Source organism: Sinohyriopsis cumingii, unplaced genomic scaffold (assembly GCF_028554795.1).
Source record: "Sinohyriopsis cumingii isolate HCF-2022 unplaced genomic scaffold, ASM2855479v2 utg002136l, whole genome shotgun sequence".
Classification (NCBI taxonomy): Eukaryota; Metazoa; Mollusca; class Bivalvia; order Unionida; family Unionidae; genus Sinohyriopsis; species Sinohyriopsis cumingii.
In genome coordinates this window covers 1,298,199-1,323,470 of record NW_028316138.1, presented here as the reverse complement: position 1 = coordinate 1,323,470, position 25,272 = coordinate 1,298,199, and the positions used below count along the sequence as shown (strand labels likewise).

The 25,272-nt window shown below is 34.2% G+C and overlaps 1 protein-coding gene across 3 annotated transcripts in view; it reads left to right on the top strand.

The window, feature by feature from the left end:
- Positions 1-25,272, top strand: part of LOC149771056 (uncharacterized) — a 97,087-nt gene that overhangs the window by 52,842 nt on the left and 18,973 nt on the right. For all 3 annotated transcript variants that reach the window (XM_089948903.1, XM_089948902.1, XM_089948904.1), the window contains 5 exons: positions 6,195-6,638; positions 6,830-6,981; positions 14,491-14,733; positions 20,600-20,721; positions 21,630-21,793. In XM_089948903.1, coding sequence (XP_089805029.1) covers positions 6,195-6,638; positions 6,830-6,981; positions 14,491-14,733; positions 20,600-20,721; positions 21,630-21,793 — 1,125 coding nt within the window. The remainder of the gene's footprint in view (positions 1-6,194; positions 6,639-6,829; positions 6,982-14,490; positions 14,734-20,599; positions 20,722-21,629; positions 21,794-25,272) is intronic.

The window sequence follows — 25,272 nt, the reverse complement described above, 5'->3', positions numbered from 1 at the left end:
TTTAATAACAGATTGTTAAAACAGTAGTGTATTTTAATAACAGATTGTTAAAGAAGTAGTGTATTTTAATAACAGATTGTTAAAGCAGTAGTGTATTTTAATAACAGATGGGAACATAGTAGGTTTGTCCTAAATATTACGAACATAACTAATCAACTGGTCCCAGTTTCTGTGAACCTATGCCAAAACTTACATAAGACTAATAGCTCACTAAATTACTTGTAATACTAATAAATAAGATTATATAAAACACATGCAAGTGTAATTTTAGCTGTTCAAGACATAGACCAGAATAACGTTTGGGATGGCCTGTAATCCATTAATTTATTAGTACAAGCTTTTTGTCTCTAATCCTCCTTAATTACTTGGAGGATTGTGATGAGACTTTAAACACACTTTCATCCCAAAAGCTGTTTAGTCTTATTAAATAAAAATGGTGGTGCTTATACATCTAGTATGGCTGCCAAATCTGCCATCTTAAAATTCTTATTATTGCTATTCCTTTTCAAAGAAATGGTGCCGAACATTATGACATCCATCTTTAAAATCTAGTTTTCACTTCTAGTTTTTACTTCTCCACCAGAACAGAAAGTCATTTCTACATAGTTTTCTTCTGGTGTCTAGTTGGTCTGAAATAAAGATGGTGCCAACCTGACTTTCAATATAGACACATTGAAAATATTATTGATACCCATCCTGGGTTGGTGGTCATATTGACATAGGTTTTTGATTTAATCACATTTTAAATAAAAATGGACTTGATATCCAGTATAGCCACTATCTTGAAAATCTTGTTATTGGCACTCCTCTCAAATAAACAGATGATCACCTTAACATAGACTTTTTATTTTAAAAAATTATTTCTGGCCCAAAATGGAAATGGTGACAATGTTTAAATCCAATATGCCTGCCTACATTGGCCACTTATAAACTCATATTGTGACTCCTCAATAGTGAATGATCCTATTCACATACCTAATATGGGCTTCATGGTAGCCATCTTCGAAATTTTAATAATGAGACATTAGAAGACCATCACCCTTTGTTAAAAGAGAAAATCATTCAAGGCAAAGCTTCAATGAAAAAGTTTAACACTTCCATTGTGGAAAATATTAAAGCCCACACCCTGTCATGTATCGGTAGCATATACAGGAATAATTTCAGTGCATATTTTAAAACTAGCATCACTTTTAGGGACTGATACTCTACTGTCCTTCAAGAATTTCTAGAAATCCACACTAAGATCATTTTATTTTCTTTAGTCCTGCATAGCTGCCAAGTGTCCCTTTTTTTCCATATTTATCCTGGATTTTTACCTGAATACGACTGAACATTGTTCTTTAAAAAATCTGTTTTTAACTAAATACATAAGATCCTTGCAATTTTCTGTTTATAGTGGGCACCCAGTTCCCTTATGAGAATATCACATGTATATAGGAGTATCAAGTTCTAAAATATGATTGTTCATTCAAAATCAGTGCACCATGCCAGTCTTTCACCACCATATTGGATTCGGAAATCAGTTGCCGCTATCACTGTACCTCATCTTTCATAATATTCAGCTTCTAGTCATGTCAAAAAGGAGAGCACACGGTTCAGAAATTTCTCCATCAAAGAAAAGAAAACAGAACTGGAAGGACAATTATGCCATCTTATTTAGATTTGTGAAACTAACTAGTAAAGGAGAAAACCTTGCATGTCGACGCACTGTGTAAATTTTGATTTCAATATTTAACAGAGGTGATATAAAACAGCATGAAAAAGCTAATAAACATCAGCTTGCTGCTTCTTCATCAACAACTCAGCCTGAAGTTTAGAAATGAACCTTCCTCAGTTACTGAGTTTTGCTGGCAATTTATTTCGCACTTTTTCCAGACAGTAAAATCGCAATTTATTACTTGTGTTGGAAGGAAAATAGTTCAGTAAAAATTCACACAGAATTCAGGTAGATACTGGGAGAGGGAGCAGGCACATAGTATATGGGCTAACAGGAAATTCACTAGCAGGCAAAAATAATTTCAGATTGTTGCTATTCTGCTTTTCCCATATCAGCTAGACATATTTTATTCGTGCATACCTTACGAAGGGTGAACCGTAATCAGAGTACATACCATCTTAGTGTCTGCTGACAGTGGAACACATTCCTGTTTATGGTGTTGACTTCCACCTGGCAAGAGTGAAATATTTTGATGTACCACATAAGAAGATTTGGACATCTTTGAGGGAATGCAGTTTGTATAACAACTTTTGACCAGAAGTTCAAAGGATTTTCAAGATATTGCCATTAATTTTTCTTTTTCATTTATCTTTTACAGTATTTGAACATATTTATAGTCTGTCTTCTTGTACATTCTATTCATGTTTATTTGAATGGTTTTTCTTTCAGGTTTTTGTGCATTTCTTGATTTTTACACATTCTAATTTGTCTTTTAGTTGGCACCTTATAGCCACTTCTGTGCTGTGGTGTTTTTAAACTAAATGAATGCATCCCTTAAGTCATTGTAATAGAGATAAAAGAGTTGCATTTTTTGCATTGCTTAGATATAGTTTTCATTAGATATTTCTTTAGTCTATTTGTGGAGTCTGTTCATCCTTTAGATTTATCCTAATAAAGTGTAGACCATTCATTCTGCAAAACATATGCTCACTCCTTTGAACTCGTGAGTCAAGGTTTACTGTGTTTACAGCAGTGTTTTGAACCAGGGCTGGACTCTGCAGGCAAAAGTTGAACACCTTGTTATATGATCGAAAAGGAGAAACTGCATAGTATGTGAATTTATCTGCCTGTCTTTTTGTCAATTCATCCATCCATCTGTCCATCACACGATAGTTATGTTAGGCAAGTTTTTCAGGCACTATTTTTGGCTGGGTTTTACCATTTAGTGTGTGGAGCACAAAATTAGTGGTTACCTGCCACTTACGGCTACTGAATGTCCTGTCAGATCATATACTATGTGCCTGTCCCCCTCTCCCAGTATGTATCCCATTAGCAATTTTGAAAAGAATAAAAATTAAGGATATAAAAAATGCACAAAATTTAATAATTTCATTCATCAGTGTGTAATTTGTAAACTGTTTGTTGCCATGGGGCCTCTAATGCTGTCATCTTGTTTGTCAAATTAAATGTAATTGCCCCACCTTCTGTGTGCTTATCTTTTCTATTTTATACTTCAACATGTATTTTACAATTATCTCTGTTTTAGTGGCAGAATACAGTGATTAGTTGGTAGTTTTACCTAACCAGAAGGAAATTTATCTGAATAGTAATTTTCAGTTGATCGTGTGTGTGTGTGTCAGGGTTCCCACGCTACCAGGAAATTGGGGAAAAAGTCAGGAGAAATTATAATTTTTCCCAATTGAGAAAAGTCCTGGAATTTCACAAATATTGATGAAAGTTGGGAAAAAGCCAGGAATTTTCCCAGCCAGCACTTGACGCCCGAAACAATCATGTAATTGAGTCAAAACTAAACTGATTGTGAATTAAATTTATTGAGTTCTAACCAGAATATTCAGAGGGTGCAGTATGGATCATTTGGGTGTTTGCAATAAACATATAATTATGCTGAGTCAATCCAAATGCTTGGTGCATTAGATTCATCTAGTAGACTTTTATTTTCAAAGTCAGCTTGATATCTGTATCATTCCTTACATGGAAAGTATGAACACCAGTCTAGCATCACAAAAGGCAAGCATCGTGGTGGCAAAACTTATCCACTTACCGGATGGCATAGCAAACTTTAAACATTGTTAGATCAAGTGATGCATGCATGAAATCGATATGAAAGTTACTTATTTTCTCAGAAATTGTGAGTATTGTAATCATTATGTCTTTAATCTGCTGAAAGACAAGATAAAGCTATGGCGTTGGTGAAATGTCACATGGTACTCATGACTTGCATTGCTAGTCGCATGAGTACACAAATCTAACAACCAACATTTTCAAATGTTGTAGAGAAAGAAAAAAAAATATTAAATGACAGTCATTACACTGGTTGTAATTAAAATACAAAAACAAAAGAACACAAAATTTTCCATATTTATATATTCTTAGAACAACTTCTGGAATTTTGTTGTATCATGTGACAACCACATTAACATGTGCTCTCTGCTTAATAAATCAGATTGACCAGATTGCTGGCTTTTACAAAAAGTATCTGACTTTCATTTAATATAATTGAACTTCTCTACAACAACATTAAAATGGAGTTTGTTGTTATCATGTGACTAATGGACTTCCGATGTTGTTGTTTGAGATTTGTAAAGTGACTATTAATGCAAATGGCAAGTACCAGGTCAGGTTTCATCAATGCCATAGTTTTGTCTAGTCTCTCAGCTGATTAAAGACAAAAAGATCATAATACTTGCCATTTCTGAGAAAATAAATCATTTTCCTATTATTTTCATGCAGGTATAAGTCGATATAACGTAAATTTTCTAGGCCGACTACCATGTGTCACTACCGCACGGTGGCAGCAAATTCCAAATTTTTGATATGCAATTGCAACAACCCCACACCCAAACCTTAATGTCCAAATATGAAAATGGGGTGGCAATATTCGGAGGAAACCCAGATTAGAAAATGGAATGCTATTTGTTTTAAACCAAATTTGTAGTCCAAATTGTTGAATCTCAGCTGAAATGAGAAATTGTTGTCCCTTGTATTATACATTTTAAACAAATTTGAGCTCTTGTAGCAAGACAGGTTTGGAGGCTCCAGGTTTAATCAATTACAAGAAGACATTAAGTTGATTTTACACAAAATTTAGTTCTTGTTTATACCACTGTGACAGTATAATTTTTTAAGGTCTTTTGTCAAAATTTAAATCAATCGTTTTGAAAATGTTTTTTATGTCATGGATTTTTAACCAGATCCTCTTAAAGAGGTTAGGTTGTTTGCAAAATCTTGTTTGGGATTTTATTGGCACAGATAAATTCAGGGTTAAACTCTCTTCGTTACAAGACAAGATTCTAATTATTTGTGTTTATTGTATTTTTATACTGTAATAGGAAATGTTTACTTTCTATAAGATGCATTTATATATTGATATAGAATTCTTTAGAATTAAAGGTTTGAAAGGAAACAAAACTAATTTATGTTCATTATGTTGTTCCCACTTAGCAACATAATGCAGGTCAGCAAAATAAAGTTAGAATTTTTTTTTTTTACATTGAAATGACTTTACATGCCAATTTATAGGAATATAATCAAACTTGTTTCGTTGATACATTTTGTGGTTTTGTACATGATTATCTTTTCTGGCTTAGATGTTTGGAGAGTCTTGAAAGAGAACCATCTTTAGATTTAGAAAATGCATGTTTTATAATCTATAATGTTCTTTAATTCCATTCAGTAATGGTCATATGTGAACCTTGAAAAAATTAATTTCATCCTGGAAAAAACCTGGAAGTGACTTGGAAATTTATCTTTAGAAAAGCGTGGGAACCATGGTGTGTGTTAGATTTTCAACTTAGCTTTAAAAACATTTCAGTGATATCACTACGATGTCTGCAGTGTGGTAGTTTATAGTGATGTCGTGCACTAGGGCATCATGCCGCAGACATGTAACATGATGTCCCACCCAGTCGCATTATCCTGACACAAGGTCAACCAGAGTCCTAACACTAACCTCTTAATGCTGAGCTCCAAGCAAGGCAGCTGTTAGTACCATCAGTATGACTTGGCTGGGGTTCAAACCCACGATCTCCAACATCCAAGATGGATGCTCTAACTATGAGGCCACCATAGCAGTGATTCAATTAGTGATAATGAGTGCATTGGTATTTATTTTAATTGGATGATAATAGTCATTTTGATGAAATAGATGAAGATTTATTTGATTGTGGAAACAGACAAGATAATAATTTATCAATGTTAATTTAAACATAATTAAACTGAAGCAGGAAAAAACTGCAAGTGTAATAAAAAAATGAAAATTGTAATTTATTTTTATGAGAACAAATTATATAAAAATACATAATGATGATGTCATAAAAATATCTTGACAAGTTAATTGTACATATTTTACAATTAAAGTTTGGAGGTTGTTTGGTTTCCTAAACTTGAAATTTTAGCAGATGTGGACATATCTACAACCTTATAATTCTGAAGCACCTAGCAGTTTGAATAAAAGATATATTTGAAACATATATATATATATATACAGTGTATATATATATTTTTTTTTCTTCTTCAGATCCAGAAGTGTTAGTCACCCAGCGTATGGTACATGTAATTCATGAGCATGTGGAAAAAGAAAGATCTCAGGACACTGCAGATAGACCTTGCAAAAGTGAAATATCTCAAACAATCGAGAAAAATGGGATGCAAAGTACTGAAGATAAATTCGAAAGAGGGGGGAGTTCAACACAAAAGAAAAAATCTGGTAATGAGCCCAACAAAGAAATCAGTGAGTTTGTTCAGAGTGCACAGTACTTGACTCTCCCAAGCAATTTATCGTCTAGTCTTACAATACTGGATTTTGCTGGTCAGTTTCAATACTATACAACTCATCAGACCTTTATGTCCTGGAGGACAATGTACCTACTGGTGACAGACTTGAGCTTAGATCTGACAGATTCAGTAAAAGATGACAGCTGTAGTATGGACATGAGTGGGAAAAAACTGTGTAGTGTGCAGGGTAAGTCAAATCAGAAATTATCTTTGTTAAATTTGAAACATTGTACTATTTGTTCTGCCTGGCTTGCAAAATTTGCCACTCGATCCTTGTTTCATGTAATAATAAAATTAATATTAACTATTATTATTGTTGTTGTTGTAGTTACATAATAAGAATGATAATGCTAATGACATTACTTTATACATTTGCAGATTATGTGATCTTTTGGTTCAACTCTGTTCACTCTCACGCCTTCTTGCCAGCTGATCTTAACTTGAACAAGGACCTGGATGAAAAGGATAAGAAGCAGAGGAAAATTCCACCTGTCATTCTTGTAGGAACACACTGTGATAAAATACCAAATGTATGGTCATTTCTTTAATATTCTCTCATTTTTCCACCCGTCTGGTTTTTTAAACTTAAGTATTGACATAATAAGTCCTTGAATTACTATTGGATTTCATCCAGTTTTCTAACTGTTTGTTTGTCAGCATTCTGCATCACTTGCTGGAATACTGTTATAGACCCACCCGTTTCCATTTCTGCTAAGGCTGCAATGTTTATGCATGCAAATGGTTTAGTGTACTTCCTTTAAATGTTTACAAGATTTGTGACCATTTAAATGGACATTCATGTGGATGTCAGGGACAGTAACTACACTTTCAGTTAAAGGATATATTTCCACAACTTTGCTTGAGACGAGTGTTTAGTCTGATTTTTCTGTTAATTCAGGCCTTAAAATATTGGCTAATGTTTACATTGAATGTGACATTGATAATAAAAAGCAGACATTGGTGAAACTTGGTTATACCACACAGTACAGTATACTTAACATGAATTTTAGGAACCCCATTACCGCTCGGGTGGCTGAGTGGTTAGAGTGTCCACCTTGGGTGCGGGAGGTCACGGGTTTGAACCCTGATAGAGTCATACCAAAGACTTATAAAAATGGTACTAACAGCTGCCTTGCTTGGGGCTCAGCATTAAGAGGTTAGTGTTAAGACTGGTTGACCTTTGTGTCATGATAATGTGACAAGGTGGGAAATCATTCTACATGTCTGCAGCATAATGCCCCAATGTAGACATCACTACAAGCTGTCACTTTGCAGATGTCGACTGGAAAATCGTTAAAGCTATGTTAAAAATCCAAATCACACACACACACACACAGAGGAACCCCATGTGTTGTGGAAGGGAATTTAATCTCCCCCACTTTCTTTCTTTGATAAAGCTCTGTGATGGAGCAGTACTTACACTGTACCTACAAAATCACCACTTTGCTTTGGCTGGCATGCCAATGGCATCTCCGTCATGGAAAGGCTGATTGACTTTGATGATTGACATTTGAACAGCCAATGAATGAAGACTGCCTATAGAAAAACAGAGACATCATGTGTGATTTACAGTCAGATACCATTTCAGGAATCAGTGATCTTAAATTTGATCATATATATGGACCATACAAAATAATTTCAAACGTCTTGTTTAATCAGCACATTTAGAAAATGTTGCTTGATTTCTTTTGCAATAAGTTACAGCTTTTTATTTCAAGAAATCTAAACATATGTGATGGGAAAACACTGAATTTACACTTAAATGTATAAGGGCCTGGTTACGAGGCTGAATATACATGTACAAATTGTTGAACTAGTTCAGTTCTGACTGCAAATGTACTGTAAAGGAATGACCATTTTATTTATGGGGCTAAATTGTTCTTTCCAAATGGAGCATTTTTTATTCTTTCATTCATCACAAGATAAATTTGTTTCATGTTACATACCAGTATTTAAAAAGTCTTTAAAATTGAAAGACGGTTATCAGATGCTAGAAAAAGTTGATATGCTATGTGAAGAAATAAATCCACATTTTGGAATACATAAAAAACAAGTACAATCAGAATTTTAGTAAAGTAGATTACATTTTATATCATATGGATAAGTATCAGTGTGTTATTCTGAGATTATTTGTTGTTATTAATGTACAGTTTTTGACAATAATGCTTTTGTATGTTATATATTGAGTTCTCTCACCTTCCAGAGATCACAATATAAACTATCAAGGTAAAATCTTGACAAGTTTAAACATTGATTTCGCAAGGCTAAGGTAACATTGATAAATTTGAAGATGAATTTGATATATCAGTTAATGTTTATGAGATTGTAGGCAATCATATAGCAATGAGTAAATAGAAGAAAGAAATTATACAAGATCTCTTAGAAAATCACTGAAAGAGAAAGAGAGACTTGCATATTGATATGGTGATTTTATTTGATGAATGATGTGAAATTCATTATTGTAGAGTTCATTATTTATTATGGTTGTTATTGTTTTGATAAACACTAATATAAAAAGATGATTTAACATAAGAGATATGAAATCAGATTCAATCAATATAATGCTGTAAAATTTAGAAGCTACCAACACATTGTCATAATTCCTTTGTAATTTATTGTGATTTAGAAAATGCCATAAAACTAACAAAAAGTTATAAAAAGAAAAAAGTTTTATTGAGTACCGGTAGTTATCTTTGGAGAAAACCCGATAGCAACCAGTTATTAGGCCTGTACAGTGTGTACTTCCAGCAAGGGCCCATATATTTTTTGGAAACATTTATATGGACTGTTGTCTATCATTCAAGGGAGCTGTGGTGGCTTGATGGTTATTGTGCTGGAATTGTGACTGAAAGGATGCAGTTCAGATCCTGGTAGTCTGGGCCAGATCCTAGTAGTCTGGGTCAGCTACTGTGGTGTGTCAGTGGGCAAGGCACTTTACTCTGATCGCCTTGGCTCTAAATAACCTACTTGTGTTCCTGTGCCATAAAGTGCCAGCTGATTTAATATAGCATTTGGTCAGAGCCAGTTCTTTGTTGTCAGAGCCAGTTTTATATGATCTATTCCCCTACCACACACACTTTTCATCTTATTTCTGAAAGTTATTTCAAATATACATTCATAATTTGTCATTACTTGCAGTTTTTAAGCCATGGTTTTAGTTGTGGAATTATCAATATTCTTCAAAATCTGAAACAATGTCTATTCCTTAATGTGTTGGTAGAAATAGAGACACCAGCCACATGGCACTCAGATATACTTGTGATTTGGCCATTATTCAATTTGTTGAATTCTTCATACTCAACAGACTGTTTCATCCAGTCAGTGCAAACATGATTACATTTGCAAATAAAATTAATTGGTGAGTGAAATGTGTCAGCTGGTTTGTTTTTGTCACCAGTCTACATAATCATCATGCAGCAAATAGAAATTGACAAAAATACCTATTTACGCGTACTTATCAGTTTTTATGCAGATAAGGAGTGTACACTAGGATTGTGCAACCAATGCCCCGCTTGCTGTATCCAGCCCACAACTGGGTTTCATCTGATTATTTAAATCATAGGTTTTGGCTTTAAAAATTGCTCATCTAGACTGTGTCCAAGAGAAGGTTGCACATGCCTGATGTATACAGTTCTGTCAGACATAACTGGGTGCACTAAAACAATAACTATTTGTGTATTATAATTATTCTTTTATTTCCTTAACTAAATCCTTACTTCTTCAGTGGCCTTGGTTACATCATCTGCCTCGAATGTGGTTGGTCACAGGTTTGAACCACAGCTTAGTCATACCAAAGACTTATTAAAAAGCTGCTTGCTCAGTATTTAGATGTCAGTTTTAGGACTGGTTGGCCTGATGTCAGGATAATGTGACTGGGTGGGACATGTTACAGGTCTGTGGCATGATGCCTCAGAGTTAGACATCAGTATCAACTACCACACTGCGGACATTGTAGTGATATGATAAGCTACACTAGAAATCCAAATCACACACACAGTCCTTGTCATCTTCTACCACTAATTTTCCACTCAGCCAATGTCTGCTTTCAATGTCGTATGGAAACAACTTGTTAGGACATGGAGAGCTAAAATGGCCATTAAAATTATCAAGTAGGACACCCAATAGCTACTGAAGTGTGATAGCTACTGCAGTGCTCAATAATTAATTTCTTAGATACAGGCCTATGGATGGTGACTTCTAAAAAATCAGACCCAGACTCAAATTCAACTAGCCCTGACTCCAGTTTCCACATGCCTGAAATTGCCCCCTTTTTGAATATTTTTTGTCACACAATGTTGCAATTACTAAACTTCTAATCTAAAAAGATGCAACCAAGATCATATTATATTGACTTGCTTCTCAAACAATTTCATGTTAAGCTAAGGTTTTCCTCCAGGTCCTGGGGTCGTCCCTTGTCTAATTGCTTCGTCAAAGCCCTTCTTAAGTGGTGGATCAGCAGTGTTTATATGTTCATTAGCATCTGAAGTGTCTTTATTTAGACAGTTTCTGTTTGGACTTTTGATTTTATAGGTGCCACTTAATATGTTTAATCATTGTTTCATTAAACTAGTGTAATTATTATAAAATTTATACTTGAAACATATTGAACTATGCAATATGAATTAAAGAAGACCATTAAAAAAAATCAAAATACTCAAAATAATTTGAAGTTGTTCTTTTCTTTTTATCCCAACTCTGCCAAAAGACGACCAGTTTTTAAGATTGGAATGCCAACTTCATATTTGAACTTTTAATTCTATTTTTATCTGAAAAAAATCCACTATCTGGCCTAAACTCACAAGATTACAACACAAAAGTAATCAGTTGTCTTGTATACATGCTAGCCTTAATCCCATTATATGGCCACACATCATTGTACTAGTTGCAGTAATTGCTGGAAACATATCCAAAATGGTATTTTAGATTCATATGTATATGAAAGCAGATGAACACTAGTTATAGTAATACAGTCAGTCTGATCCCCATTCATAGGTCACATGCTTCGCTTTGTATCCAAAGTTTACAGCTTTCGATAAAGTGGTGGAAGTTGACGATCTTCATAAGAATAAGGGGTATACATGTGGATATTAATAAATTACAGGTCTTTTAAATAAATTTCTGCATTTCATCAGCACAATCTCAGGCAAATTAGATTTTCTGAGTTTCAGTCTCACTCTTTACATTGTGCTTTTGTAGTGATTTTGGCTGAGAATTTATGGAGGAATGTTTTTTCAAACTATCTCATGGCTACTCTGCTGTCTGCAGCATATGTACATGTATCCTTTAATTGTGAATCTGTGCAGCTAGTCCCACAGCTTTTGAGAATTCCCCTGAAACTTAGCCGACATTATTAATATGGGTTTGAACATGTATGTATCAATTGGTCCTTGTGTTCCAATGTGTTTTTCCAGATTATGCCCCTTTTTCATGTTATTATATAATATGCCTTATGTATGGTAATTCTTCCGTAGGAAACTAGTGATACAGGTTTTGGTGAATTGCACAAAATGTGGCAGACATCACAGATATTAGGTTGATGTTTACATATTTTTGGTTTGAATTTTCGTCTGCTTATGTTTTCTGAACCCCTCTATGGATTCCATTCCAGATTAAGATGAATCATTACGAAGCAAACACGATTAATTTTGCAGACATTATTCAGTCAAGTGGACATCATTCTATCATGATGCTCTCATGGTTTTTGTTGAGTCCATGTCATTGGAAAAGAAAAATGTTGGAGTCTCATTTCCACAGCAGCAATGGTGTCATCTTTGTTTTGATAGTTTTGGTGTAATTCTTAATTTCATCTGCATACATTTCCTAAATGTCTATTTATATACACAGAATCTATTACGATAAAGCTGAAATAATTCATTCTCAGGGCCGGCGCTACCATATAGGCAAACTAGGCAGCCATCTAGGGCGCTGATGCCAGGGGGCACATTTTTAATTTTTTTTGTTGTTTATAAATTTTGAAATTGATATTTTCCAGGGTGCGGTGCGCCAGAATCTAACCTTGCCTAGGGCACCAGATAGTCTGGCTGGGTCTGGCGCCGGCCCTGTTCATTCTGCAAAACATGGTCACTTGCACTTTGGCCTTGTGTTGAAGGTCACAGTGTGTAAAGGCATTGCTTTGAGCATGGGCTAAACATGCAGGCATTATCCTCCTTGATTTGCAGCATTTCCATTTCTTTTTTTATAAGTTGTTAATATTCTTTTGTATGATATGCTAATACAGACAGATATGTACATATAGACATGTACATATAGACATAAATACATAGATGTATACACAGACATGTACATATAGATGTAACTACATAGATGTATATACATACATGTACATATAGACATAAATACATAGATGTATAAACAAACATGTACATATAGACATAAATACATAGATGTATATACAAACATGTACATATAGATGTAAATACATATATGTATATACAGACATATACATGTAGACATAAATACATAGATGTATAAACAAACATGTACATATAGACATAAATACATAGATGTATATACAGACATATACATATAGAGGTAAATACATATATGTATATACAGACATGTACATACAGACGTAAATACATAGATGTATATACAGACATATACATAGACGTAAATACATAGATGTATATACAGACATATACATAGACGTAAATACATAGATGTATATACAGACATATACATAGACATAAATACATAGATGTAATACAGACATGTACATACAGATGTAAATACGTAGATCTATATACAGGCATATACATACAGACGTAAATACATAGATGTATATACAGACATATACATAGACGTAAATACATAGATGTATATACAGACATATACATAGACGTAAATACATAGATGTATATACAGACATGTACATAGACATAAATACATAGATGTAATACAGACATGTACATACAGATGTAAATACGTAGATCTATATACAGGCATATACATACAGACGTAAATACATAGATGTATATACAGGCATGTACATACAGATGTAAATACATAGATGTAATACAGACATGTACATACAGATGTAAATACATAGATCTATATACAGGCATATACATACAGACATATACATACAGACCTGTTGCACTTTTCTACTTGCACCCCTTATTCACACAAGAGAGGAAGAGGGAAAATATCTGTTTTATGGAAACGTATCCAGTTTTAAGAAAGTTCTGAAAAGTATTATTGTAGTACTGGTATAGAAAACTATAGTATATTTTAAGTTTACAAATACAACAGTATTAAGCTAGTACTCTGATGATTATGAAAACAATATTAGAAAGCAGACAAAGGGCCTTGAAAACATATTTTGCTGAATTTTTTGGCAAACTAGCTCCAGGAATAAATTGTAGAATGGTTATGAAGGTTCTTGCCTTCATCTTTTTCCTTGGTTCTGGTTGACTAGGATAAATACATATTGTTTTAAAGTAACAAGAAAATTCCATGAGCAATTATCCAATGTATGATTGTAGGATTCTTGGGAGTATGATATAGGGTTTCACACCTCCATTTCCTTGCATTTCTTTGAAAGCAGAGTATTGGAATGATCATGAATAATAAGTTATTGATTGAATAATTGTGGGGGATAATTATGGGCACTTTCTGTCAGATGTCTTGTTTTTTTTATGTTGTTGCTGTCATTATTGTTATGAGATTTAACACCATTTTTCAGCACAAGATTGGCTATACATAGCAGCCACAGTTTTTTTTTTTAATTGTTGGTCTCATGACCATGTATTGAAAATGCATGAGAAGTATTTCTTCAGTTAAAATATTTATCTTATATAAGTTTTTTGTTCAGTGACAGTTATTTCAGACAATTTGTTTTTAAAATGTGTTAAAAGAAAATATTCCTGCCAAAGGCTTGACATATGTCCATGACCAGCCTTCCAAAAAAATGTATGTGCCAGCCACAAAAGTAATATACAGGATATAGAAAAGCTATATCTTATACCAGGTATTATTGAACTTAACTCAGATAATGTTAATTACACCTTATATTTTAGGTAGATGTCTCGAAGAAAACAAAGGAACACTTTGAGAAAATTAGGAGATTATTGCAAGGGAGACCATTGCGTGACCATCTGGTTGAGGAATTTGCTGTAAGCAATGTTAAGCATGATTTAAACATCGATGTACTGAAGAGGAGAATATTTAAACTAGCTGAAACTCAGGGCTACTGGGGGCAGGAAATTCCAGCACGGTGGTTGGCTCTTCGAAAAGCACTGTTATTGATAAGGGAGAAAAAGGTATTGTTTGTGTTAATAACTGATGCATACTTCAAAATAGCAGTTAATAGATCATACCCATAATAACTTAAATTTTCCTTTTGATAAGCATTTTCTTGGATTTTATTTTGCTGAAAATCACAAATTTAAAGATTAAAAGAAACAGGTTGGTGTTGCTGATGGTGTCTGGCCAGAGGATCTGGAGAATTCTTCTTAGGCGGCTGTTGATGAATGCCTGAACTCTCTTTACGGTTGACTTGGTGGTTCTCTAGGTCTCTGCTTCATACAGTAGGACTGACTTTACGTTGGAGTTCAACAGTCTGGTCTTGGTAGTCGGGGAAACTTCTTTGGAGTTCCAGATATTTATGAGCTGTATGAAAGCTGCTCTCGCATTTCCGATCCTTGCCTTGATGTCTGCGTTTGTGCCACCTTGCTGGTTGATAATGCAGCCCAGGTATTTGAAGGACTCCACCTCTTCCATGGGAGTTGCCTGCATTGTGACTGGGTTGTTACTGACATAATTGATCTTGAGGATCTTGGTCTTGTCTTTGTGGATATTGAGCCCAACCTGTGCTGATGTGGCTGCCAGTACGTCAGTCTTGTCCTGCATTTGCTGCTGATTGTGGGACAATAGTGCTAGGTCATCAGCAAATTCCAGGTCCTCAAGTTGACTCCACAATGTATACTATATCCCATTTCTTCACCCATTGGTGGATGTCTTCATAATCCAGTCGATGGTGAGAAGGAAGAGAAACAGTGAGCGCAAGCAGCCTTACCTCATGCCAGTCTGCACTAGGAAGCTGTCTGTGTGCTGTCCTGCATTCAAGCCAGATATTCCAGTTGCTTTGTTATGCATTGAGTCAAGGAATATTTGGTACCATTTAAAAGCTAAATAAACTTTATATAGAGTGCATAATTTTTATAAAGCTACTTTCAGATTTAATGTTATTGCCCAGGACAAAATTAACATTAAACAGATATTACTTGAACTTAACAGTCCCTTACTCTCTCAGTTATTTCATTTGTTCTAATTCATACATATCCCCATCATTCACTTATCAAGTTTGATTTGGTTTGTTATTTTTTGTTTTTTTTACTAGACTGAAGCATTGTTTGCAAACTGCTCAATTTTCTTGTCTTTCATAAACCAAGTGAACACTTTTGAAGCACTCTTGTACTTTAAAGAATCAATAATGTATCCACAGACATAAAGTAAAGCTGTATAAAGATGCCCACATGCATCTTGTATGATGTTGTAAAAACTTTAGTTTTTCAGTGAGACGTCCGTTAACAAGTTCCAGTATTCAAACACATGATGATTCATATATTAATCCCCTGCTGGTTAACACCACATTCAGAAGTTTAACACATCCCAAGTGGAGTTGTTCATTCTATATAACAATAAATTTAGTAACAAATTCTGTTTATAATGGAACATTTGATGCACATGTTTGAGAATTTCATACTGTAACCTTCAACTGGCCTGACATTTTTGTCAAAATGCCCTTGGCATGAATTGTGATTTGTTAAAACTTTTGAATGTCAAAATTTTTGCTGGTAACAAAAATCTGTCTGAAGTGTCATTGCCAATTTTGTTCTGTATATACAGTCATCAGATGTTTACATCCCTGACTTGCTAGCTATGGTGCAAGCATAAACAAGCAATTTCTTCACTGGACACTCACCTTGTCAGTCCATTTATTTTCATATTAGAAGCTGCAACCTAACACAGGAGCAGTGGGGGTGTCGCCAGTCTCTTTGTTATCGATATTTCAGTTTATATCCTTAGAAATAAACAAAATTCAGTATTTTATTCAGCCTACATGACTGTGATTATAGCCACCCATCATACATAGCTCTAACTTTGATATTTACCAGTACATATCAAACATGGACATTTACCAGTACATCTCAAGCTTGGACATTTATCAGTACATCTCAAACATGGACATTTACTGGTACATCTCAAACATGGCCATTAACCAGTACATCTCAAACTTTTTACATTTACCGGTACATTAAATAAGTGGACATTTACCTGTACATCTAAAAAATGGACATTTACTGGTACATCTCAAGTTTGGGCATTTATCGGTACATCTCAAACATGGACATTTACCGGTACATCTCAAACATGGGCATTTATTGGTACATCTCAAACATGGACATTAACTGGTACATCTCAAACATGGACATTTACCAGTACATCTCAAACATGGACATTTACTGGTACATCTCAAACATGGACATTTACCAGTACATCTCAAACTTTTTACATTTACCAGAACATCTAAAAAAAATGGACATTTACCAGTACATCTCAAACATGGACATTTACTGGTGCATCTCAAACATGGACATTTACCAGTACATCTCAAACATGGACATTTACTGGTACATCTCAAACATGGACATTTATTGGTACATCTCAAACATGGACATTTACCAGTACATCTCAAACTTTTTACATTTACCAGTACATCTGAAAAAATGGACATTTACCAGTACATATCAAACATGGACATTTACCAGAACATATCAAACATGGACATTTACCAGTACATCTCAAACTTTTTACATTTACCGGTACATATCAAACATGGACATTTACCAGTACATATCAAACATGGACATTTACCAGTACATCTCAAACATGGACATTTACCAGTACATATCAAACATGGACATTTACCAGTACATCTCAAACTTTTTACATTTACCGGTACATATCAAACATGGACATTTACCAGTACATCTCATCTTGTGGAGGACAGTTTTGATTATTTTGATAGACAATATAAGAAGACAATGATATCATTTTGCACATTTGAGAACTCTTATATGCTAATAGATCCTCTTGAAAATTAGGGTTCAGGGTTGTCCTACATCATGCTCGTAATAACTGTTATTACATAGCTGAAGAAAGAATATCTTGAACAAAATATAAGGTGAATATGTGACAGTATGAACAAGCTGAATATGAATTGTTGAAGGACAACCAGTACTTGACCTTGTTGACATAAAATCAACAGCATTAATTTTGTAATTTTATGTCATTATTTATACATGTATTGTGAATTCATTGCAATCTGTGATTTTGTTAGGAGTTACTAGCACTCTCTAGCTCTTGCTGGAGCCTGTAGCACTTACTGGTTTTCCTTAGCAGTGGTGAGAACATAATTTTGTAATTCTGAAAACAATTTTTAACAGCTTTCAAGTTAATTACACAAAAGGAAGACAGAGAATAATAGTAAAACTTGATTCAGTTATCTAGCCTACACTGTTTTCAGTATAACTCATCAAGTACCATGGGAGTAGAAATGATGAAAGTCATCCTTTTTAACTTCTCAAAATATTCCTTATCGATGATTTTTTCAAAAAAATACCAGAAAATGAAACAGGTACAATGCAGACTCTTATTGTATCTGTGCCAACCACTTATTTATCCTACCGAGTTTTAGTAAAATCCTTCTGGACACAGGTTAACATAAAAACACTTATTTATCCTGCCGAGTTTTAGTAAAATCCTTCTGGACACAGGTTAACATAAAAACACTTATTTATCCTACCGAGTTTAGTAAAATCCTTCTGGACACAGCTTGACATAAAACCACTTATTTATCCTACCAAGTTTAGTAAAATCCTTCTGGACACAGGTTGACATAAAAACATTTATTTATCCTGCCGAGTTTTAGTAAAATCCTTCTGGACACAGGTTGACATAAAAACACTTATTTATCCTACCGAGTTTAGTAAAATCCCTCTGGACACAGGTTGACATAAAAACACTTATTTATCCTACCGAGTTTAGTAAAATCCTTCTGGACACAGGTTAACATAAAACCACTTATTTATCCTACCGAGTTTTAGTAAAATCCTTCTGGACACAGGTTGACACCAAAACCACGACAAATTAAACTCACAAGCAGTTTAGGAGTAGAACTTGCAAGTTTTTGAAGACTTTTTAAAAAAATTGGCCAACGGTAGTTAGAAAACTGTATCATGCCTACTTTACATAGATAATTTCTACTAAAAACCACAAAATCTAGCCTGAAAGTTGTATTCCAAGTAATGTGGGATTTAGGAAAGTATTAAGACTCTTGTAATGGACAAATGGATGGATTAGATGGAATGATGCACCTAGCTGAAACGTATAGATATAAATGTAATATTATCTATGCTATACAGGGAATGACTAGTAGGTAGGTTCATGGGTTTGGCTATCATATATCCTGGGAGGTCTCCACCCCTTGGTAACTGTGACTTTTACAAGGCTGCACAGATTGTTAGTAGAACTTGGCATCTGAAGAGTATATGCCATATCGGCTTGCTTTGAATACTCTGAATGTTGAATCATGTATAAATCTTTTTATTTTGGACGTGTAGAAACAGATTTTAATAAACTTGATGATGTTCATATTTCTCAAGAATAACACTTTTCTTTCAGCTTTTTTGTGTGTGTGAGAAAATAAGATTTTTTTTTTTTACATGGTTATAAATTTATATTGGCTAGTACACTGAGTTGGTCCTTCATTGAACTCTTGTTTATTTATGTTTTATCAGTGGTTGTTTTGGGATGCCTTCATGACCAGTACATGTTGCTTCAGTTATTAGCTGATGGAAAGGGAGTTTTCTTAGACATCTTCATATGTTGATCAATTCACTCGCAGAGAATTCCTGCTAAGAATCGACTGTCTTAGCACAAAGAGTCCCTCTTGCACAGCACACCCCAGATTCTCCACCTTCATGCCTGGCTCATGTAAAATTATCTATTCATTAGGACCAGTTTTGAGCAAGGTTGCAAGAAGGCAATAAACTTCCAAGTTTACAATGTCAGATGGAGTATTTTCTGTAATTGATGCAGTAGGAAATGCGTTAAGTGTATCTGCCACCTTCAGTTGCAGTACTGTACAGATTTTTTTCTCATTGTTGACACCTTGACTAATTTACAAAAGTTACAAGTATTAAAATGGAGACAGCTTTATATGACAGCTGTTATGGTGAACCATTAAGGGTAACATAAATACAGAACAGCTCTCTCCAATACTTGTAAATTTTCTCTGGGCTTCACTATAGGATCAGACCCACGTCTTTCAGAACTGATCAGCTACTTTGAAACCAGTCTCTTGCTCTTGAATGCCAAGAGGGAATGGAACCTCTTGTGTTCTTTTGGTCATTATTTAAACCTTATGAACCCAGTCATGGGTTTGAACCCAGTCAAGTTATACCAAAGAGTTATAAAAAATGGTACTTACAGCAGCCTCACTTGGTACTCAGCATTAAGAGGTTAGTGTTAGGACTGGTCGGTTTGGTATCAGAATGATGTGACTGGGTGGGGCATGATGCCACATGTCTGTGGCATGATACCCCAATGTTAGACATCACTTTAAACTGCCACACTGCAGATATTGTGATGATATGACTGTAAAATTGTTAAAGCTACATTAAAGATCCAAATCACACACACACACACCTTTTGAACCGTTGAGTGGAGGTTCATTCAAGAACCTAATGCTATTAAAGCAGTCTTCCTTTGTCTCCCTAGCATCAAGGAGAAAACAGATTATGGGAAAGGGATATTTATGATTTCAACTAGGGCCTTTTGTTAAAATTGGTGCCTTATTTTCTTGGCAGACGTTGAAAAGAATTCTTCATTACAGGATGAATACAATCGAGAATAGGTAATTGCATCATGGGAAATCTAATTTTAATGTAAAAGCGAGGATTTGGTTTTATTAGTTGTTATTTCACAGTACACATGTTCTGTGACAGAATAGGTGATGTTTAGATGAGGTATGAATGAAAGGTTTTGATACTGTACTGAAATGGGAGAGGGTTTTTGTCATTTAAAATAAAATTTGGCTATTTGGCTATTTACAAAAACCAGGTGGTTGACTACACTGAAGTGGAGAGTCTAAACCAGTCCCTTCTGGTGAAAATTGAAAGCAGCGAGGAATTGAATCTATTTCTAGAATTTGAACATGAGCTGGGAAATGTGATCTTCTTCAGGTAAAAAAGATAATATTTCTTTGTCCCTGTATTTCTCATTTTTAAATGCTACAGTAATATTCCTAAATGATCTAAATTAGACATTCACCCCAAACTCCATTAAAACTTGCATGTGATATAAATGAACATTGACAGAAAATAATTTATAGCTACATAATTGCTTAAGGCAAGGGGAATAATCTCACTTGAAACAGGATCTGGGGGGTTTGGGGTGGGAGGAAAAAATGTTTTCTTTTTCAATACTCTTTAAATATTTAAGCCTGAATAATGCTAATTCAATCTTTAATTCATGTGTTTGGCATTCTATTTTCTGCCAATTAACATACAGTATGTTTTGGAAATCCATTTTGAAATAGTATCAAAGAGCATTTTTGTTTGTGGACCACTCTCATGGCCTAAGTGGTTAGAGCCTCTGTCTTGGATGTGGAAGTTCACAGGTTTGAACCCTTACAGAATCATACCAAAGACTTATAAAAATTGTACTAGCAGCTGCCTCGCTAGGCATTAAGAGGGTAGTATTAGGACTGATTGGCCAGGTGACAGGATAATGTGATTGTGGCCTGATATTATAAACTGCCACACTGCAGACATCATAGCGATATGGCTGAATTTTTGTTAAAACTACCTTAAAAATCCAAATCACACACACACACACAGAGTTTGTGGACTCTACATTTTCTATCTTTCTACAGTTGTTTTTAGCTTACCTGGCCAAAAGGAAAAGCAAGCTAATTGTAAATTCCTGCATCCATTGTGTGATGTCTTTTGTCCTTGTGTATAACACAACATAATCCAAACCAAAATTTTATTATTAAAGTTTGTATCATTTGTCTCGACACCTGATATTTGAAAAGTTGGTTAGATGAATATTACAGTAATGCTTTAGTATCTTTTGACAACACATCTAGAAAAATTAAGGAGCTGAGAGCTGAGGTTGTGCTGGATCCACAGTGGCTAATTAAAGGACTCAAAATCTTGATGACATCAGATGACGTTGTCAAGAAACATGCAGGCATGGAAATCACCTGGTACAGATTTAAGGATACAGGACAACTCACAGAAACACTAATAGGTATACCTTGCAGTTCTTCTTAGAGTGTTTAAGAGATATAGTCCAAGTTTTCTCTGATATTTTCCACCCCGTTTTGGATATATGGGCATTTATGTTGTGATATGAAGTCAGGGTTTATTAATGATTGAAAACATGAAATTCACCAAAACCACAGGCAAGCAAATGAATGTCTCACTGTATTGAACCCTGCCTCATATTAGTATAATATTGATCTTTACAGCTGTAACAGTTGCCTCATTAAGTTATAACCCATCAAATGAATAAATTATGCAGTATTTACAAAGACTCTACTTTTACATGCAGCGTTACTGTGTTACATGATTTCCAAATCTTGTGACGTCAGTATTTAATCACAATCAGCCTTTCCCCAGTATATCGTATTTACTCACTTATAACTCCAACTCTTTTTTTAAAAAAAAATGTATTAGTGCAGAGTAGAGGTCATCTTATAAGCGAGATCTAACAATTTTAAAATCTGACCTTACCATGATGGCTGTAAAGTAATTTGTATGACCTATAAATGTTGGGGCACAGAATTGTAGCAGTTTTTTAATGTATTTTTTGTCTTTGGACACCTTCGACATTTTTTCCAGTGTATCTTATTGATCATAATGATACGAAAAATGACTTCATGCATGTTAAGGGACTTTCATCTTTAAATTATTACATGGAAATGCTATGAGTTAATATAATTTGAAAATTCAATTTTGCTTTCTTAGTACCTGGTTAAATTGTAATTCCAGAATGATGACAATGAGCAACAATAGTGTTTTGTTCAACACTTGCATTTAGTGAGCATAATTTGTTCATATGGCATCGCTGCATGTAGGTTTTATTTTATGCTGAATGAAGTACAACTCTTGGATTTGAATCATAGACACCACTGCACTAAACTTAAATATCTCTAAAATACAGTGACGACATTTCAGAAATAATGCTTTGAAAATGATAATTGTAATCCTCCTATCAAAACTTGGTTTTAGTTTGCTTTGCTGTTAGCATCTATAGCTGTTTACACAGGTATGGTAATTATGCTAATATTATGGAGTACAAGGAAGTTAAACATCAAAGTACTTAGTCATAAGACATGACTCTAACCCAAACCAGTTGCAGGGTTTCAGTGCTTATTAAACAGGCTTGGATTGCTGTGAGAAAATAAAAGAAAAATCTGCCAATTATAAACAAAGGAGATGCTACATTTACCAGCTTGCCATCATATGGGAAATCATTTTGGTAAGCCATTAACGCAAAACAGAAGTTTAGCTTTTATTATGATCATGAAAGAATGATCATGTGACAGTTATGTAAATTAATCCCAGTTATGGTAAAGATGACATCCATTGTAGGGTCGATTATATCACGGAAAAGCAGTAACTTGTGAGCATGTGGATCAACTCTAGCTGAAATGTAATCTAGAATAACTTGGTAAAAACAATGAATAAAGCTAAATCTGCATATACTATTTTGGGGGATAAAAATGGATATAAGTGATGCTAAGCACAATTTGCATTGTATAAGTACTGTTTTGGTCTCCTGACAATAATGTCTGGTCTCCCAGGTAAACTCTAATTATGAATTGTGAATTATGAAGTCTTTATTTACCTTTATTTAATTTCATGTTTGAGAAATTTGAAAATATGCACATGCAAAATATTAACAACAACCATTGTAGTTTAAAACAATTTATTGCACTGTTTTGATTACCACTGTGGACAATGTGCCATGATACTTGTTCAATGCCATGCTGAGTCCCAATGATTATTTGCTCATGTACTGGCTTATTAAAGAGATGAAGTAAGTTTTCATTGCTGTTAATAAGAAAAATATTCTACTTATTTACATGAGGCAGGCAGGGTTTTAAAATACAGGGTTGGCTAATTTTGCTTGGCCCTGTTTAAACATTTAAACTACCCTATGCCACTACTGCATAATTTTAGTGAATTCTATGTTTCCCATAGGGAATATGATTTGACCCTCACATCCCAGATTAAATGTCCAAACATCTTAAATGGATGTCACAAGAAGCTCTGGCTGCTATGTGATGGTGCTTAGAATCAAGTTGTTTAAGATCAAAAATAGACAAAATCTTTAATATGTATGTTGTTATACATTTTGTGGACCCACATGTATTTATTAAAATTATGTTTATCTGGTACAAAATGTATTCCTAAATTTAAATTTAGTGCTAAAGTTAATATTGAGTGACACTAGTCCAGAATCACAAATTCTCTCCCTTGACAAACGTTCTGTTTACTGTTATTTGTGATGTTATTGCAGAATAAGTCTGCCATCTATAAATCTATTGATGCAATATTTATTTTAATTGAAATAATATAAATTTATTTGCTGCACAGCTACATGCATCATTCTGGACCACTTCAGGACATCACACCCTACTTTTTAAAAACACTTTTAGGTTGTTTTTAAAGGCCAACTCAAGCATAGAAGTTTTGTCTTCCTTACAAATCTCCAGCTGTAAGGAAAGTATGTTTATGAACTTGGTAAGAGTATTTCTTGTATCATAATGAATTGCCCCAAGGGAATGTAGGTTACAGTGACCTGCTTTTCTGATCTTATGTTAATGCATGTTTAATAAAAGTTAACCCTTGTTTAGAAGTTTTCTTAATGCAGATCTCCAGCAGCTGTAGGCATGGCATTGCTTTCACTGTTGGTCTGCAAAATCACAGTTTGCAAAAAAATAATGTTTACATAAAATTTTGTACCATATTTGCCGTATATATTGGGATACAATAAAATAATTTATTTCCTGACCCAGAACGTATGGTGAAAATTGTTCACCTAGGTCATATGTCCCCAAGACTTTAGAAATGAAATACATTTGAACTGAATTTGCACCTGCCCCACTGCATGTTGCAATAACAAACAAAATGCTTATATGATAATAAAATTAAAGAAACTAACCTTGCATTGTTATCATTTATTCCTTTTTATTTTCATTATGAGCATTAAAGAATAAAATATATCCACGAACTGCATATATGTATCATAGGCTTCTGTACTGTAGTGTGTATTGCTTATGTCTGATAACACACAACACATTGACATGGAAATTGAGAAACAAAATTGTTTGGTTGCACTCAAAGGTTTGAATATGTAGTCCAACTGAAAACTGTATCAAACAAAATCGCAAACGAGAGGGAAATAATCAACCAATTGTTTGAAGACAACTGCCATTCATGCATGACACAGTGTTAGGTGCAAAATAACCAGACTGAATTATATCCATGTCAACTATATGACAGTATCTTGCAAATAAAAATCGTTATTTGAAAATATATTCACTTGAGTGCAAGTGACAATCTTTTTGCTAGCATTAGTTAAAGAAAGTATCATTAAAGCTGTGTTTACTATTTACCTGCAGACATCATTGCCTGTTTGTATTAATTGTAACTACAGATGCAAAGCAAATACATGTAGATGACTGAGTGGTGAATAAACACAACTGGCAGCAAGCAGTA